This window comes from Natator depressus, chromosome 3 (genome assembly GCF_965152275.1).
Source record: "Natator depressus isolate rNatDep1 chromosome 3, rNatDep2.hap1, whole genome shotgun sequence".
Taxonomy (NCBI): Eukaryota; Metazoa; Chordata; order Testudines; family Cheloniidae; genus Natator; species Natator depressus.
This window is the reverse complement of record NC_134236.1, coordinates 119,166,522-119,186,199: the sequence shown is the minus strand read 5'-3', so window position 1 is coordinate 119,186,199 and position 19,678 is coordinate 119,166,522. Positions and strand designations below refer to the sequence as shown.

The window sequence follows — 19,678 nt, the reverse complement described above, 5'->3', positions numbered from 1 at the left end:
GGAAGGCACCAGTAAATTGGACTTAACTAATTAATCTTCACACATCCCTATGAAGTATTATTATCCCCATTTTACAGTTAAGGAAACTGAAGCAGAGAAATTAATTGACTTGCCCAAGTTGAAAGAGGGAATCAGCAGCAGAGTCAGAATTAGAATTCAGCAGTTCTTGCTCCTAGTCTTTTGTTCAGACCACTAGAACAAATGTATCATAGGGATTAATGAGAAGGGGATTTTCTGTGGAGTGAGAAGAGCCAACAAAACAAAACAAGGAGAGGGATTAATTCTGATAGAACTCAGAATACTAAAATCATCCTCCTTGTTAGAACTCACTTCCAACAGCATTCTGATGAGCCCTCTACAGAATTTCCTGGATCAAGATACAGACCTTTTTCAAGAAAATAGCTGTTTTCAGTAAACAAGCAATGGGAAGAACTTGCTGAAACAGACAAGCTTTTTGATCCAATTTGAAAGGAAATACTGTCCCTGTATATTCAGTGGTTTTGCTGGAAATTCATTAAATCTCTAAACAGATGCATACTTTAAAGGTTATCCATTAAAGACGAAGCAACAGACTAGTTCAAGGTTGTGTGCATTAAATGTTCAGGGGTAGAATTTGTTTCTTCTTTTTTTTTTTAAATCCCTCAACAGTTCTGTCAAACAAGCAAAATAAAAGGACCTATCTCTTTCTCTCTCTCTATTTGAAGGGTTAGTTAAAATTCACAAACCGTATACATTAGAGCTCAATATTACATTCCCACAGTAACTACTGTATTATGATACTCATGAATAGACTTTAACCCTCACAGTTACTACAAAATTTCAAACTGGCCTCGGGGCTCCATATATCAAGGGAAGTCCTGTTTTGGGACCAGTTTTGTGATGCTTGTTCACTGAGTTGGTAGAACTCAAGCACATCCTAGGGATGACAAGCCTGGCCTCCAAAAGAATGGGCCAGGCAGCATTACAGATCCAATATTCCATGCGTATTTTATGGTGACACATTTACAGGCAGACAGTGGTGTTAATCTAGAAGAAGCTACTCCCTTGGCCAGAAAACCAAACCAGTGAAGACAACAATCTACTTAGACAGAGTAAATTAATAAAATAATAAAGAATAATTAATAACTGCTTCATCAACATACACATACATTGCTGAAATGCTGTCATCTCTTGGCTAATGGGGGCTAGCTAAGTGGTGTACAATGAGATACCCAACACTGGTGAGTAGGCAAATTTTGGACGAGGACAAACATTTGGCCAGCTTATGTTCTGACCCAGGACAAACTCTTGCTCTTACAAACATAATATGAAATCTTAAATTTCCATTCAAAGGAGACAGGAAAGTAACAAATCAAAAACAGGAAGAGATATGGACAATTAGGAAGTAATTAAGACCATTATCAATACTGTAGCTGATGACAAAAAGCAATTAAGGAAATACTGGGAAAATGTGAATGTACACAGATCAGCAGGTCTCAGTGATTTGTATCCTAGAGTGGTAAGTGAACCAGCTAACTAATTTACTAAACCACTTATAACCATTTTTGAAAAATCATGGAGCAGCCATGACAGTTGCAGATAAATTTTGTTTGAAATTGTGTGTTAATTCAAACCTGAAACGCTAAACAGAGTTGGAATGGAAAATAAAAATACATGGCTATTAGTGCTTCTACCTTTCTAGGAAATAACTGGTAAAGTTTCAACTCAAGCAGACTTAACCCTACTTTAAAATTTACAAAGCATCTAACATTGTGTCTTGGCCTGTCTTGGATTATTTTATTTTTATATATATGTCCAGTTTTATCTTCAGTCACCAAGTCAGATGTGGCAACACTGGAAAACAACTCCATGTATGTCCCCAAATTATTTTTTAATGTCAAATAATTTCTTGCCTCGTCCTTGGACTCAGTATAATAACGCAAAACAAAAAGTTTTAACTCAAGTGCCACAAGCTAGTGAATTTTACTGAGAAATTAAAGAATACAAAGACTGCTAATAACATTTTGAATATGATGTTAGCTAAAGTTGTTTTTGCAATTATTTTAAAACAAAAGGTGCACCATTGAGTCCTTTTAAAAAAAGGCATTCTTTGAATAACAGTTTTCCACAAAATTATCAGTTTTTTACCTTACAGATTAACAGCATGTCTCATGGTTTGTTTGTTGTATTACCTTGTGGTCCATACTGGCTCATCTGAGGCCCGTAAGTACCACTTGAATTACTCTGCTGGAAACTACCAATCCCAGGATGCATTTGGCCTCCAGGTGAAGGATGTGGTGACATGGAAGGCCCAGTTTGTTGAGGTCCATATTGGGATATTTGTGGGTTCCTTTGTATGCCTGCCATAAAACCTAAAGAGAGATAAATAGCAAAACAAAAATGTAAATACAGAACTTTCACTTTAATATTTCTGAAGACATTTATATTTTCTCTTTAAGGGATCCCCTTCCTTATGAAGAAACTTTTTAAATAATTTTCAAAGTAAAGATTCCCAGACAACAGACAGCTGTAATTGCTCACATCAGAAAACAAACAGAACCAGAGACAATAAGTCAAAATCTCTGCTGGCATAACTCCATTGCAGTCAGCAAAGAAGTTGACTCAAAATCCAAAGTCAAGAGATATGGCTCACAAATTTTTACTTTCCAAAGAAGGGCAGTGGAGTCCTACTTATTTTATTTTAATTAAATTGAAAGACAATTTCAAAAACGGAAAGTCTCCAGAAACAGAATTAACAGCAATTCTGTTCACTGTAATAAAAATAACTAAATTCACCAGGGGAGGGGAGGTGGGAGGATCATTATGTAGGAGGTTTAGCATCTGACTGTTTGCTACCAGAACACAGTGCTTTTTTGTCCAGTAATGTGGCATTCCCATCAATACTTCTATTACCTGTGCCACTTATAAGAGCTCCAAACATCACTGAAAAGAGGAGCAGGATGTAGCAGTCATAAATAAAGTATACCTAAAGGTCCCCATCCATTTTCCAGATCCTTATTCCACCAATTTAGAGGCATCTATATTGTCATCAACACATCTGAACTCCATACTTTTTTATTTTCCCTCCATAAATGAAAAGTATTAACAAATCACATTTTTGATATATAGTTCAATTTACAATCAGCGGTCTAATAAAATTAATTAAAAATCAACAGCCCTATAAAGTCATAGTAGTAACCCCACAAAATGGGAGGGAAGAGAGGGGATTCCATGAAACTTTTATTTTTCCAATAATTAAAAAGAAAAGAAAAGAAAAGAAAAGAAAAGAAAAGAAAAGAAAAGAAAAGAAAAGAAAAGAAAAGAAAAATCTTACAAAATGCAGCCCACCAAATGTCTGTACACAATTACTAGTTTTGCGGGTTTTTTTCTCTGAGAGTCTTCAGTTCTGCTTTTAACTCTGATGATGATTTGCTGAGGAGACAGCAAGTCATTCTCTGTTTTCTTGAGGAAAGGTAATTTCTTACCTGTCCTGTTTGCCTGTTAAGATCTGTCTTTACATTTGCCTGAAAAAAGCTCCCTCAACTCAACATTATAGAGAAAGTTTTGAGTAACAGAGTATTTTCACTACTCTTCAAGCACAAATAGAATTACATATAGTGAGGCAAAAGCATGTTAGGCCTTGAAGTTGTATTTGAATAAAAGTTACTGTTCAAATACAAAATGTTAGGCAGCAAGAATATGAAGATATTCAAATAAAAAATGAAAGATCTTTTGTTATTTTTTCTCAAGTATTGCAGACACTTTTGAGTCAATATTCAGTGGGATTAGACAGTTTAAAATGGCAATTTTACTACAGTGGAGAGATAGCATTTTCAGATTCTACAGCACAGTATAAAATGCTGGATCCGGCTTGCTGGATGTGTTGATGCTGCCATATTCAGATTCTGCAGAATGTAAGTGTTCATGGAAAAAAAAAAAAAAGAGTAAGTTTCTGTCCTTCATGATTGCAGACAAAACCTTCCAAAATGCGAACAGAGTACAAACTCATGTAGTGTTGTCTTCTGGGACTGGAGAGATCAGACACAAAAGCTCTGAAAGGTGTCTGTTTCTCCTTCTCTCCATTAATCTAATTGGGGGAAGGGGGTTAACGCTAAAGCCTATTGACACCTTAAACGTCAGATTTAAAGAGATAAGAATATTATGCCATTGCTTGTATTAGTTGTGGAATGGAGGAAGGTAAAAATGAAGCCCATAGATGAGTATTGGGAAACTGGAAGTTGCTGCAGGGAAGGAAATTCAGAAGGAAGAAAGAAGGAGAGATACAAAGATAAGGAAGTGGGAGAGAAACAGAGAAAGGAGTTTGGTGAAAAGAAGTGGCAAAAAAAGGGGCAGTGGCCCTAACTGTAAGCATATTTTCCCCACTGCGTGATACTGAGTGTGACAAACTATTGAACATTTAATAAATTATTATTGTAGTGTGAGGAATTGGGTAGTATCCCTTTAAATAGTTTGTGAGCCCAGAGTCTAGAGGAAGCAAACAGTATGCACTGTAGTGTGGCAAGACAAATCATGGTAGTCAAGGTCAAAAGAGATGCCTTGAAGACAGGGTAATACCGATTGGGAACTTCCGTACTTCCAGACTGGGAGAATTTATGTGGGTTTTGTATTCAGCTCTGTTTTGAGACAGACTCCTACACTGTAAAATAGTTTACTTTACTACGCAGACAAAACTTATTACAAAAAATCTGCGGCCAGAGGACATCACTGTAACTAATTTAAATCCTAACATAATAGTTGGCATGAAATAAATGTTAATATTTCCAACAGAGGCCACCTGTATCACACTCCTGGGATCCATTTCAATGAAACATTCTGTACTAGCTGCACTATAAGTCTTTTATTATAAAGATAGTAAACCCACTTCTATATCCAGTAAGCACATAAAGTACACAGCCTTCCTATTCACAATGGACCTTTTAATCTATATGACATGGTTAACTTTCCAAATGTTGCACTGGCTAAAAAGATTCCTCAGCCAGCCTATTATCACTCCTAATACCTTCTTGACCATCCTGGCTACAGTGGACAAACTAAAAGGCAATGATTTGTATTGGTAGTGATGGTTTCCACAGGTGGACAGGGCCTGATGGGTATGTGCAGATACATTTCTTCCACCTCCACTGACATTGGAAGGTCTCCTGAAGAGACTGCAACAACAATGGAAGGAAGAGTCTCCATCCCAAATGACCTCTTGTTCAGCTTCTAGAGCTTTTGGTTGAACTGGACAGCTCCTGCATCTTTGTCTAACCACAAAGCAAAGGGAGTGGAATCCTCATCAGCTTTTGAACTGAGGGACTGGTTCTATTGCCCCGGCTTTCAGAAGATGTGAGATTTCTCTCAGGATGGTTTGGTGTTTCTTGTTATCTTTTGAGATTGGAGAGGGGAGGAAGTTACGATGCGATGGAGCCTGGAGATGCAGAGAGAACATCTGTGCTACTTTATCTTTTGTTCCCAACTGTCTGAGACCAGTTAAAATCATGTCCTGAGACATGCCCCCTGAGGCCTATTTCTGGAGAGAAATAGGTTGTGTTTCAGTACCACTGTTGATGTGAACTGGAAGGAGGGATTGGATTGGGTCCTGATCTGGATTTCCCTGAGACATGGCCATTCTCCCATGGCTCCATGGAGAAGTCCAAGCTTGTTTCTAAATATCTGCAGGAAGCCCAAATATCTTAGAAAGGAACCTGGTTCATGATCAAAAAAATTAAAGTTCTCACACCAAAAAGAGAAAACTGCATCAATTTTAGGAATCTTATCAAGAGGGCAGGGAACAGCTGGCATTCATTCATTTTTCCTTGCTTGCACATTTTCCGACAAGTGTTCATTTTATAACCAGAACAAAAAAGAAATACATTTTCTTTCTAACAATTAGATTTAAGATAAAGTTTTTTTGATTTTTTTTTAAAAGAAGAGAAGTGGGATTACATTAGGGTTACATTTGAGTGGGAATCGGGTGGTCAAATAACTAGATTGCATCAGATGTGTCAGTTTGTGTGACAAGTTTGCTTCTTTTAGGAAACTGCTGTAAAACAGCAGTATGCTTAGCCTTAAAAAATCATCATGGAAATGCACTCATCAACAAACAAAATCTATTTATGGTAATGGAGGAACAAACTATATTTTACTAGCCATCAAAATAAGAAATTACTTGCCACAGGAAAATATGCAAATGAGATTTGGTAAGGGTGAGCTATTTAAAGAGTAGCTGAATAAAGTGTATGCTGTTGTATTTTTAAGATGTATAGAACTTTTTTATTTACATATTTCTTTTTAAAAAATAAACTTTTTATTAAGTACACAATTCATAAAGGCATTAAAGTTGCCTTTGCATTTTGCAGGAAACAAGTGAAATTGTAGCAGACTACCTATTAATAGCTATACAATTAACTTAAGATAAAATACATTTCTACATTCAAATAAAACATACATGTAAAGTTTTAAATTGGCTAGGTACAAATTGATCTCTTTTTAGTAAAATGCGAAAATAAAACACACAATCTTTGTTATTGACAATGAAAAATTGTCTTTTCCTTCAGAAAGGGCCAGAAAAAGTAAATGGCATTTTTACAGTATCCCACACATCACTGATACTTATTTGTGTCTGAAACATTTATCAGACGTTTACCAGAGATTTAAAATTTTATTTTTTCTCTTCATATGTATGTACATAGATATGTATAACATGCTACTAGATGCTTCATGAACTAATGCACTCAGACTCACTTCGGCCATGTCTAGACTACCGGCATTACAGCAGCACAGTTATGGCACTATAGTGCCGTAGGGTAGATGCTTCCTACAGTGAGAGAAGGGTTTTTCCTTTGTTGTAATCCATCTCTCTGAACGGCGGTAGCTAGGTCGATGAAATTTTTTTCCATTGACATAGCCGTGCCTGCACTGGGGGTTACGTTGGAATACCTATGGTGCTCAGGGGTGTGAATTTTTCACTTTCCCTGAAAGATATAGCTATGCTGACCTAACTTTTAAATGTAGACCAAGCCTAATACATATTTGTACAATGCCCACCATCACTATATATTTATTGAATATGGTTATATTCCAGGGCTATCTATCAAGCACTAATCAATTTCTGAACTGCAGTCCTAGTACATACTGGGCTCTCCTTTAAAATCTGAGAGGGATTCTTTCAATGTTTCATATTTCTGGTTTGGACTCTGGAGAGCTTCCTTCCAGGACATGACACTCAGGGCATGTCTACACTACAAACATAAGTCAACTTACAGCCCCTGCCCCCTCTCCTGGGCTCTTGGCTCCCTGGTCCCCACCAGGAGCATGGCAGCTGCCCATCGGAGAGCTCTGTGTGTGGAGCCTGGGCAGCTGTCTGGCTCTGAGCAGGGAGCTGGGAGCCTGGGCGGACGCCCCGCTCAGAAAGGGGAGCTGGGAGGCAGCTGGGCTGGAGCTGGACCTCCCTTCCTGCCCCAGAGTGACAGCCCAAGCCACGTAAAAGACCATAGTTAGAATCACATTTTGCACACGACTTTGTTTATTTTTCTTACTTGCCCAGGAGCAGAGGTTTTTATTCAAAGTTAAAAGTAGGGGGCAGGGTGTATGTTGAATGGGGTTCAAAGGAGCTGCTTTCTTAAGGGAGAGAGGAGGCACAAAATCCGTTTTTGTATTTGATCGAATAAACGATTAATAGAACACCAAACACAAACATTTGAGAAGTGGTACCCTCCTTTCAACTGAAGGGTAGCAACATTATAAAATCAATTAGCAACAGAATCAAAAGAACAATGGTGAAGCCAGGGTACTCAGTTAATGGCCCCTAAAAAAAAACATCTTTTTCCACTTCATGAACTATCAATTCCTGGATTCTAAAAAATGCTGAAGGATCTCAAAATTCTATGGGGGAAAAAATACTCAGGGTTGATGTAAGCTCTGACTCATCATTCATTCTACAATAAATTCTAAAGCTTTTTGGGAAAAAAATATTTTATTTCTGCCATACCAGCTATGCAGAAATCAAATTTCTACATTCAGCTCTTTCATTAGCTAGCATGAACCTCAACTTCTTCTACAAGTGCATCAGGATGCTACTAAAAACATTCAAGGTTCTTTGGGCCACAATTAACACACAACATGTGTTCTCTTTGGCACCTTGACAATTTATTTTCATCTTGACATCTGCTATTATTTGCAGACTGATTGCCTTGTTTCTTTGCACCAGTTCAACAAAAGATGTTTCTTTGCATGTGTGAAATAATAGTCACACAACGCACCACCTTAGCAAAATCATCTCCAACTGCAAAGACAGCGAGAGTGATTGCTCCTCTTCACAAAGAGGCCAAGTTTCTATTTGGGGGAAGGTGGGGATATTGGATCTGTTGCATTTATTTATTTTTTTTTTTAATTCCTATTATTCTTTAATATCTTACAATATCTTAATTGTTTATTTTTCAGCCAGTTTCTCTTGACAATGCCAGTAGCTTTGGGGAAGATGGAAACTAATGACCTAGCTAAGGCTTTAACCCAGACCCCCTAGTGTTCTACCAGCTGTGCTATTAGGTTAACTGGCTGACTCTCTCCCAGTTCTTTCTCTGATATTACAAAACCCTGTCTAGGTATGGCATGCAATAATATTTAAATTTCTTCACACCCCCAGCCCTGCTCAGCTACTGCCTAGCCTTGAAATTCATATTATCTATCACTGATAAACTGGAATCAGGGGAAGGATCAAACAGACTACCCAGATGGTAGCTTGGGAAGAAAAATCCAACTATTCCTTATACAACTCTTGCCTAATGCTCTCTGGTGTAAAGTTTAAGTGCAGCACTGTGGGTAGATTGCGGAGTCCTCAACACACTGACAGAGGCAAAGACTGCTGTTCATGTGGCCCTTAATACACTATCTCACATGCAAACAATGTATTATCGCAGCACACATGGTACATGATGCCTTTTGCCATGGAAACTGGGACAACAATAAACTGCAGTTAGAAAAAACAGATCCACAATAATTTCACTTGTTAGCATGGTTTGCAAAAAATGAATCTGAGCATCAGTGTGAAAACTCCAAGGAGTCTGTCTGCTTTATACAACTGACATTTGTCTGTTTCCCCCATAACATGCATACTTATGAAAATAAAAGATGAAAGAGTGGAAGGAAGGGCATTTTTCAGTGTGTTAATCTGTAGCGTCTGCAGGCTTCATGGTCAGAACTTCAGGTCTGAAAAATTTAGTGTCCTGGAGATTCAGGTTCAAATCTCCACTGGATTGCTCAGCGTTTCCTTCTTATGAGGTAAATATACTGAATTCCATGAAGTATGCAAGGTTTTGAGCACAAGACCATAAATATATGTAGTGTGTCCTGTCTGTCTTACATGGACATAAAATGTTATGTGACATTTTTCATAAATGAAAAATTAGCCTATTGTCTTTGGCCCCAAAATGTCCCTGTCCTCACACTGCTGTGCCACATGCTGTGGTCTGTTGATTTTTGCCTTCCCCATTTCTGGCAGCAGCTCCTCAGTGATAAATGTATATATTGTAGTTTGCAAAGCCATTTGGGATCCTTTAGAACGAAAAGACCTAAATAAATATAAGCTATTGTTAAATATATTATTTAGATCTTAGATATTTTATGTATTGACTTAAAAAGAAATAAGGAAGCTCAGATTAGCCATTCAATATTTTTAGGGAGGCCTCATATAAAGGTTAATTAAGGTAATGTAAATACCAAATCTCTCTGAAATTATAATGCTGCTTAATAGGCAGACCAGAGGCAGCTCAGATGTTACAAGCCATGATAGGAAGCTGTCCCAAGGATAGCGATCAGATTCAGTAACTTTACAGTAAGCCTGGTGACAGGAACAACGACTGTCACTTTGTCAAGTTCTTCATCAGTGACTGGTTGTGGCTTATTTCACTCCCAGACCCCAGAGGCACAGAATTTAGAGGCTGTCTAATGAAGTCTGTGGAAACTTTTCTGTAGAGAAGCCTCAGTGTTAGCAACTGTATAAACTCTCTTAGACTAATTCAATTCCCCTCCCCTAACCTCCAAAAAAGAATTCCCAATTTAATTTAAAAGATATAATAAAGATTCATTCTCAAGTATAACTATATTTAACATCTGCAAGAAAAGAGCAATGACCAGCTGGTAGTGTACAAAATTTATCTGGAGATTTGGTTCCAGGTCTTGATTGTACCGGTCTCATTATTTACTCTGAACCCCACTTCTGTGGTTGTGCAGTTTATGAAAGTGGCCTATTATCTCTCCTAAAACACACCCCAACCCCTTTCAATTCTTCTTGAAAAAAGGCAATACTGTTGTATATTTAGCATCATGCCACAACTGATCAGTTCACTCCAAAGCTGAAGCTGGCTGGTAAAGGGAATATGTCTGATACCCAAATCCGATCTGAAGCCCATGTCCATCAATTGCTGAAACTGGCATTTGGATTCTTTAAGAATTAACTTGGTTTGGCATCATGCATCACTTTAAATACTGTAAAACAAATAAAGCAACAGTCTCCCTTCAACATTTGCTATGCAACAGGCGAAAGGCCATTCAGACTCTAATGACCCAAAGCAGAGGACAAAGCAGAGACTTTGCAACCCAGCTCCCCTGATTATTCATATGACTTGCATCGTTCCAGAAAAAAAATGCAATGGTAAAACAACCAGACACACTGATGATGACCCTTCTTCCCTTAAAAGTTGTGTCTGAAATGAGGACTCACGAAAGTGAGAGATGAACAGTGATGCCCAGAGTCATACAGAGAGCCAAATTCTTCCCTAGTGCAAGTCGGCAAAACCCGTGTTCACTTCGATGGGAGGTACACCTGAGCTGAATTTGGTCCTCAAGAGAACCAGGTGCAGCACAAGCTTCCCCAATACAATTCTGCCAACTATTTGATCACTTTTATATGTGCTTGTGTCGCCACTTTGGAAGAAGGGGGAGGAGGAAGAGCGCTGAGACTGTTCAGTAATGCCATTCAAGTTGAGAAAAACTGTTTTTATGGGGCAGCCTTATAACGAATAACTGCTTCTAAAAATCTGTAATGGCTTCAGCTAAAGACTGCTCTGTGTCTCACATGAAACACTTCACTGGTTGTACAGAACATAATTCACCCAGTAGTAGGTTGCTGGGCATGTAGATTTTTTCCACGTTGGCATGCTGTTCATGCATGTCAGCTTGAGCTAGCTCTGCTGCACTCACCCACTTGGAGAAAGGGGTGAAAGCAGAAGACACCCAAACATACCTGTGGCTTTGCACTCTGGTGCACAGCTTGAGCGCCTTCCCTTTTAAGAGCCTGAAACACTTCAGCCTACCTCAAGTAAACTTATTACCAAGTCTGATTTAACCTTAAGTGGTGTCATCGTTAACATGGCAAGCAGAAGAATTTTAATGACAGGAATCATTTCATTCTCTGGCTCCTCTGTGCTCTGAGTAGATCCCAAATCCCCAGATGAGAGCAAAAATGTAAGGAGGAGGGGGGAGCTTTTTAAGATCTGAAAGCAAACTACCGTATCTTTTTTGTTGCAATCAGAGTTCTCTGATCTATTCTTTCTTTCTTTCTTTTTTTAAGATGAGGAATAGATTTCAGGGAGAAGTCTCTATCATCAAATGTCAGTATTAAACCAAACTGGAACCTATGCCATCTGAATGAGGAAAAATGTTTATATTTTATTATAAGAAATTAAATAATGGTGACGTTTGTGTAGTGACAGTGTATATATGAGGAAAGAAAATAACTTGAAAGGGGATAACAAAAACTTCATGAAATCTAATGAGTAAATTTGCAGTTTATAGTTACAGAAATTCAGCTTGCTGTTTCATTTTTTGTAGGGAAGCACAAACAAAACATCAAAGTGCCTGATCACATCCCATCTGTTACTACCTCTTTCTGGATAACATCTCTGCTGCCAAAAAGCCATTTAAATTTACTACATTGCAGCTACTGATAAATATCACTTCTGTGAAGATCTAATACTAAATAAGGACTAGATTTGGAGATAATGCTTACACGCAGCTGTGTCAAACCGATCCAGATTTTGCTCAGTGAAACACCTGGATCCTATTTGTTACCCACTTTTCTCCTCTGTGATATGAGTTTAAGAAAAATACACTATAGTACTATCCCCCACCCACCACAAGCGGGAGCAGGTAAACAATGTAAAGAAATAAAGCTAGAAGTGGGAAGGATGACAAGAAAGATATTGGGAGGAGGAGGAGAGAAGAGGATGGTTACTGTTCAACAATTTCGGAAGCTCTCACTCTGGGCAACTTCCATGCAGATCTGACAGGCACACAATGGTGCCATGAAACTGCCTCCAGCAAAGGAATACATTTTCCAGAACATCACAGCAACTGCATTGGCATCAATTCTGCTTGCAATCCATGTCCAAACAAAAAAGTTCTCAGTGGTCCTATTTCAGCATATCTTAAGGACTAATTAAATCCTCATTATGATCTTCTAATTATTCCAGTACTCTGGGATTTCACTGAGCAAGTCCCTGATGGTGCATTAGATGAAAAGGGTTAAATAACCTGTGTTGATTCTGAGACTCCAGATCTATTTCAAGACCTTTAGCATATCATCAGCATTATCATGAATATTTAACTATACACCGCTGTGAAAATTATAAGGGGAAAACAATTAAAGATTTTTTTATAAATTAATTCTGACCCATATTCATTTGCCCTAATAAATAAGGCTTCTTTAAGTATCCCCATTATGACAGCATATGCTAAAGTAGGAGTATGTGGTCATTTACTGTTTCCATTAAATTCAGTGGTTCTGAGAAGTTCCCAATTTACTATTTTAATATAAATAAGACTGAAACTTGGCATGCAATTTTTGAACCCAGATAAGCATTTAAAAATATAATTTACTTAAATAGGAGAAGATGAGTTTTGTGGGCTTTTTTAGGATACAGGAAAGAACTTTTCATTTGTTCCGACGTAAAAAAAGTCAAATTTCGACCTTATTGTAAAATATACTTTTGTATTTGTAAAACAAACGAATAAAATGATCAGGCTACTATAATAAGGGAAGGAGTATAATCTAGTGTTTAGGTCAGGGAATAATTAGGACTTTTAGATTCTATTCCCAGTTCTGCCATTAATTCATGGTGTGACCTTGAACACGTCACCAAGAAACAGATTGTTGGAGGTACTTAGATGCCTAGCTAACTTCCACTGATTTCAAAGGGCATTAGGAGCATAAATAGCTTTAAAAATCTATCCCTTAGGCCATATTTTCAAGAAAGCGTCTGTTAATTTTGGATATGTCAGTTTTTGTGTATCCAATCCGAGACACCTAAGGCGTGATTTTCATAGGTGCTGCACATCCACAATACCTACTGACTTCTACTGAAATATTGGATGCTCAGTACCTCTCAAAGTAAAGCACCTAAAAATTGAGGACCCCAGAATTAGTGGATACTTCTGAAAATTTTAACTTTAACCTCCAAGTACCTCAATTTACCTATTTGTAAAAGCAGGTTCAATATTACCTACTTCACCACCATATGGAGGCATTGTGAGGCTTAAGTAATTAATGTTTGTAAAACACTTTGAATTCATTGTATGGAAGCCGAGAAAATGACACCAGTGTACAATCTGGAGTAACCACTAAAATCAGTGATATGACTGAGGACTGAAATGCCCCATCAAGCTAAAATATATATATATATATATATATATATATATATATATATATATATATATATATATATAAATAAAATAAACTTTGCTTCAAAAAGATATGAAGCAACCACTTTTGTGTAATTTCTTGTGACACCATTTATATAAAACAACTTATTTTGATAAAATCCATAGAGGTTCCATTGACTGTGTATCAAATCTAAATAACCGAAAGACACAAAATATGAATGGAAGTGAGCAGCATGAACCAAATGTTTCCACTGATACCGTACCAGGCCAAACCAATTATGGACCAGATATGATATGAAAGATGTTCAAAATCATTTCCAGAAATAGATAACTTTTTACATTACTGCTAAAAAAAGTAAGAAATAAATGACATCAAAAGTAATTTGAAGGTCTTGGCAAATCGAAAACCCATAGAAATTCCTACTACTGTGCACATGAACATAGATTACACACACACACACACACGGTACATAGAAAAAAACCTGGTTCCTTGATACTGCACTTCTACAGTATGGGATGCACAGCCTTAGGCTGGAAAACATGAGCAATCCCAGCTGGGTGCTGAGTAACCATGGAAAGAAGGATAAAATACTATCAAACACTTTCAAAATAAAATAGCTAACTGTAAACATAATGGTTCAGTGTGGGGCTTTAGGATTCAGAAGTGCTGTAGCTCAAATCTGACTCTGTCAATCAAGCTGCAGTGTATCTGACTAATAATATTTTTTTCAAGTGTTGAGCGTATGGGATTTCATTCAATAAGCCATTAGAAGCCTTTTGTTCATTCAATCATTTATCTAAACAAGGAAAGAAAAGTGATGTGATGTGCTAGAAGGAACAAAAACACCTTACCCTAAATTGGAGGGTCACTCGGTGTTTTTTGCTGGAAATCATTCATATCAGTGAGCCAAGTGTTTAAATTACTGTAACAGATGCCTGTGGATCAGGTGTCTTCAGCAGCAACGATTTTCTGCTCAGTTTTTAATCAGTAATTGACAAGCACCTTCCCTTTGAGCCCACCTTTCCCCCTCCTTTCCCTCTCCAAGTCAGTGGAAATCAGTTCAAGCAAGCAAAGGAATCAACTAATGTAACAGCCTTTTTAAAAGGTGAAGTTTTCCATTTCAAAGGAGCCTCTAATCAATGATAGGGCACAAAAGGGAATGTACGCATGTTTATGTGTGTACTGCATAGCCTTTACAGAAGCTTTGGGGATCATGTTTTGCAAAATCAATATAACCTAGCTGGTTAAAAATTTCATATCTGCTGCATGAAACAAACGGACATTTTATACAAGCTGGGTCACATGGATTGTGTGTAGCATGCTAGAAGCATCAATTTATAATCAAACAGAAACAAAGCATGTTGCCCATAACACAATGCAAAAGTTATTAAAATACAAATCCCAAAATTACAGCTTAAAATATGTTCTTTTAAAATATACCACTAGGTTCAGCTTCCATCTGTGAAGAGCCTTTTGTGTGACAGCAGTAGGAAGAAACCTAGGTCAACTCAACCTTGTTTATACATTCTGGTTTCCCCACTGCTGTTTCCCAGTTTGGCTTTTTAATTTTGGCAGCTGTCTTCTCCCTTGTTTCAATTTTGAACCACCCCATGCCACCCCTCCCCGGAAACTTCAACCACAGAGCATCACCTAATTCTCCTCTAGAAAGGTGATCAAGAGATTGACCCACATAACAAAGTTAGAGCATCCCACTCACCCTTACCATCATTAACCCATACTCTGAAGCCTAATAGTATATCATAAGATCGGCCATACTGGGTCAGACCAAAAGTCCATCTAGCCCAGTGTCCTGTCTTCTGACAGTGGCCAATGCCAGGTGCTCGAGAGGAAATGAACAGAACAGGTAATCATGCCCATTCCCAGCTTCTGGCAAACAGAATTTATTCACACTGCAAAGATACATTTTCTTGGGCAGTGCCACATGCTATGCTGAGACACAATCATCCAAGAAACGCACATATCTTTTGAGATGCTTGGGCCTCTGAAGCCCCTCCCTGTTGCAATCCCACTGTTTTACGACAATCCATCAGATGCAATATACTGCATTAGTACTGGCTAGTGAAACTATTCTTTCTCCACCATATGGATCACTCTCAACAATTTTTATGGTGGAACTGAGGCCCTTTGCTAGCAATGGATTGTGTTTAAAGGTGACCTGTAAAGCAAACACGACAACTGAGTTAAGCCCAGAATTATATAGTAAATGTTCTCTGCTAATCAGCACCCCAGGAAGGAGGCACACTTCAATACAGAAAAACTTTTCAACTAACCCTTTCCCCCTCTGTCTGAAATCCAATTAGTACTTCCTGGACGAGATCCCAGAATGCATCATTCTGTCCTCACTTATACCATGGGTTGCACTAGCTGCAAACAGACTTCTAGAACTATTTGCAGATCTGGGATATCTTCAGTATCAAGACAATTGTAGTGGTGGCGTTTAACACAATTCTGTGGTTATCTCAGTTGGCAAGTTGGTTTTATAAAATTGTTGCTAGCACATTTCAACCGTAGTGTGGACAGCACCTCTGGTTCCATAGTTATTTTGTTATAATCACTTCATGAAACTGTGATATACTATTATCCTGGGGTGGCGGGGTTATAATACAGTTGTAATGAGAAAAAACCCCATCCACATTGGTGAGTGAACCTGTGTTAGCCAGCAACAGCCCTGCTTGAATGGGATTGTTGCTAGCCAACTTTCCACTACATTGTGAATAGGATCCGTCACTTTTTGCAGGTAAGGGGTGGACGGTTTGGGGTCTTGAACCACTCAACCCTACCAGCTTGTTTCCCCCTCCTCCTTTTCTTTCTAGAGTTAGGCTGTAGACCAGCTATGGCCTACATCCAAAGACCAGGGACACATCAGAGTTTTGCTAAAGTGAGAAAACTGTGGTGTATAAAGCAGATAATATTTCTATTCTACAGAGACCGAATTCCAATTTAGATACTTATAATTAAAGTTTAAGAAGTTTGTGAAGGCTAGGACTGTAACAGGGTTTAAAAGAGACCTAGATAAATTCATGGAGGTTAAGTCCATTAATGGCTATTAGCCAGGATAGGTAAGGAATGGTGTCCCTAGTCTCTGTTTATCAGAGGATGGAGATGGATGGCAGAAGAGAGAAATTTATTTTATTTGGATTCTGAAGAACATTAAAACTTTGCACAAGAATCCTTTGACAATTACTGCTATTTACAGTATTTTGAAAAAGGCTTGCATCCAACTGAGTTTTGGTAAATCCCCCTATTCACTTACTTTTCCCACAAGAGAATGAAGAACCCCACACGGTCTATTTAAATGAAGGTTGTCATTATTCTACAGAGAGAAACAATCTTGGAGAAATTCCACCATGCTGATGAACTCCTGAGAACAAAAGGTATATCTGGCGTAAACTAAAAAATAAATAAATAAAAAATTTCTAACAAACCTCGATCTTGTGGCATTGGTGACTGGCTCAAGGCAGGATGGGAGCTGGATTCTGATTGGCTACCAGGAGGCTGAGGTGGCATTTGACTACCTGCAACACACAGAGAGAAAATTTAAAAAATAGACTTTCTATTAATAGTGCAATATGCAAAACTAAAACCTGTTACATTTTTTTAGACCACTATCAAAGAAAGTACTAATTGTATACATTAAAGACACAGCTCAGCAGGTCTAGCGTTTTTCACAGCTTATTTTTTGGTAACCCAAAGAGGAAGTATGCATAAACGTATTTAGCAACAGGCATGCCGAAATGTTCAATTTTGTATTGAGCGAGTTCCCAGCCTCACTGACATGATCCAATTTACAGCTATAAATCTCCTGACACATATTTCTGTTAGAGAATTTAACAAAATCCAAGTCTGCTGAACAATAGGGCTCACCCTGCCGAGTTTAAACTGGCCTCCAGCCAGGCAGACATGGACTGCTGCCAACAATATAACCAATGAAAAATCCAGTCAATACAGAAAAGACTAATAACAAGAGTTTAAAAAAGTATTTCAATGAATTGGTGGTCTTAATATATATGAATGTCCAAGTTTACTGCAGAAATAAAAAATGAAGGTATGCACATGCTGTGAAAGTGTGGTGTATGTGAGATCAGATAGCGATGGGGTATATTATTCTTCAAAGGAAAGGCAAACATTTACTCTTATTAAACAAATAGCATGGTATCTTTCATATACACAAAGAGCAGACATGACCCAATTTTAAGTTCATGTTAAAAAACAACAACATCCTCACAACCAGTAAACTGCATCAATCACCGTTTATCGATCCTGCAAGGTTAAAGAGCACAGACAGCACTGTCAAAATGTTCACCTCTTATTCAAGGTGACCAGACTTTCAAACCCATGAGGCTTAGAGCACTAGAGCTTTCCTCCTTTGACACTATTACACAGCAAAGCAGGGACTTATTGTCATGGGTGGCGGGTATAATAGGCCAGGGGAGGCTAAACCTCCTGTGGTGCAGCCACCACCAACCTGCTGCTGCACGCCTGGGCCATGATGGCCCCACCTGCACTCTGCCTCTTCCCCTCCCTGCTCTGCCTCTTCCCCTCCCCGCTCTGCCTCTTCCCCTCCCCTTCCCCAAGACCCCTGTCGCCTGCTGCTGCTTGGTGAGTCCCTCCTCTCCTCCAGTCCACTCCCCCTCTCTGGAGGTCCCTGCAGCTCGCAGCATCCCTCCTCACCCCCACGCCCCTGCAAGGGAGGGTGGAGGAGAGGAGAGACATGGGGAGCAGCGGGTGGGGAGGGGGGCTTGCCGGGGAGGGGTGGAGGAGAGGAGGGACACAGTGGGCGGTGAGGACCTTGCGGGAGAGCAGGGGAAGGAGAGGAGGGATGTGCTGTGTGGCGGTGCCAAGCGGAAAGGGGGCAGAGTGAGGGAGGGGATGGGGTCTGGGGCAGAGCAGGGGTGGAGTGTGGGTGGGGCCGCAGGTCGAAGAGATGGGACAGGCAGCTAGCCTCCCCCAAGGGAAGCTTCACCCTCCACTTATTCTACTGATGAATAACACTGGTGAGCCACTTCCCTGGGATGCATCTCAACCCTCAACACAGTGCTAAGCGTGTAGGATCAAGCACCAACTCTTGTGCTGCTGTAAAATGGTGGCAGTTTCACACCAAGCAATCAAATTGCCACAGCCTAAGGAGAAAGGAGAGCAAGTCTCTAGTGTGTCTTGGGACTTTTATTCATCACTGATTTTGAGATGTGGCTGCTCTTGACAGCCAAAGCAGCTGGAGGACCAGCTCAGATTAGGCAATAAAAATATATTTTAGGGGGTCAGACACTGCAGTGACGAGTGTGGTATAAACAGTAGCAGAGAGATTTAAACTTCTCATCAAAATCAACAGATTATTTTCAGACTGATTTCCTTTTTAAAAAAATAGCAAGAATAAAGAACATGTTAAATAGATTTGTGCATACAGAATGCCATTTTCTCTTGCTTAGCTACAACCTGTTTTTACTGGTTGAGGGGAAATCCTGGGGTTATTTCCGTAGCCATAAGGATTTGTCCCAAAGAGTATTAGTAAGGGTTGCTCTTTCTGTAGAACTATGAACTATCTAAATGCTATGGGCAAACCACAGAAGTCAAGTGAAGTGCTATGTTTTCTTTCTCCTCCATCTGCACAGTGTCAGAGAAACTAGCCACTATTACAACAGCTGATTTTAAAAGATACATTAGATTTATATGCAATACAAAGAAACAAACTATAATTTTTAAAGTAAAATATAAAAGTTGCCTAGCTATTTGAATGGAAAGTATTTGCACTAAAACTCACAGTGTGCAGTACTATGATGGGATATGACAACTGCCTCATTTCTGCACTTCACAACAGTATGCAAATGAAAGTCTAGAGGCAGAGTTCTTTCTCCAAAAGACCAAAGATGGCACTACTATGAAATATTCAGTGCCTGGGGACTTGGATCCACAGCCCATTTAGGAACTCTAAAGCATATGAGAACAAAATACTGACTTATTTTTTTATGTCACTCAGGAAAGGACTGTAGCAAGACAGTAAGTGCCTACATTATAATGAAC

General features: G+C 38.8%; 1 protein-coding gene across 14 annotated transcripts in view; it reads right to left on the bottom strand.

The window, feature by feature from the left end:
- ARID1B (AT-rich interaction domain 1B) overlaps positions 1–19,678 on the bottom strand; it is a 398,456-nt gene that overhangs the window by 84,216 nt on the left and 294,562 nt on the right. For all 14 annotated transcript variants that reach the window (XM_074948671.1, XM_074948674.1, XM_074948664.1 and 11 more), the window contains 2 exons: positions 17,086–17,175; positions 2,172–2,351 (listed from right to left, as the gene is read on the bottom strand). In XM_074948671.1, coding sequence (XP_074804772.1) covers positions 2,172–2,351; positions 17,086–17,175 — 270 coding nt within the window. The remainder of the gene's footprint in view (positions 1–2,171; positions 2,352–17,085; positions 17,176–19,678) is intronic.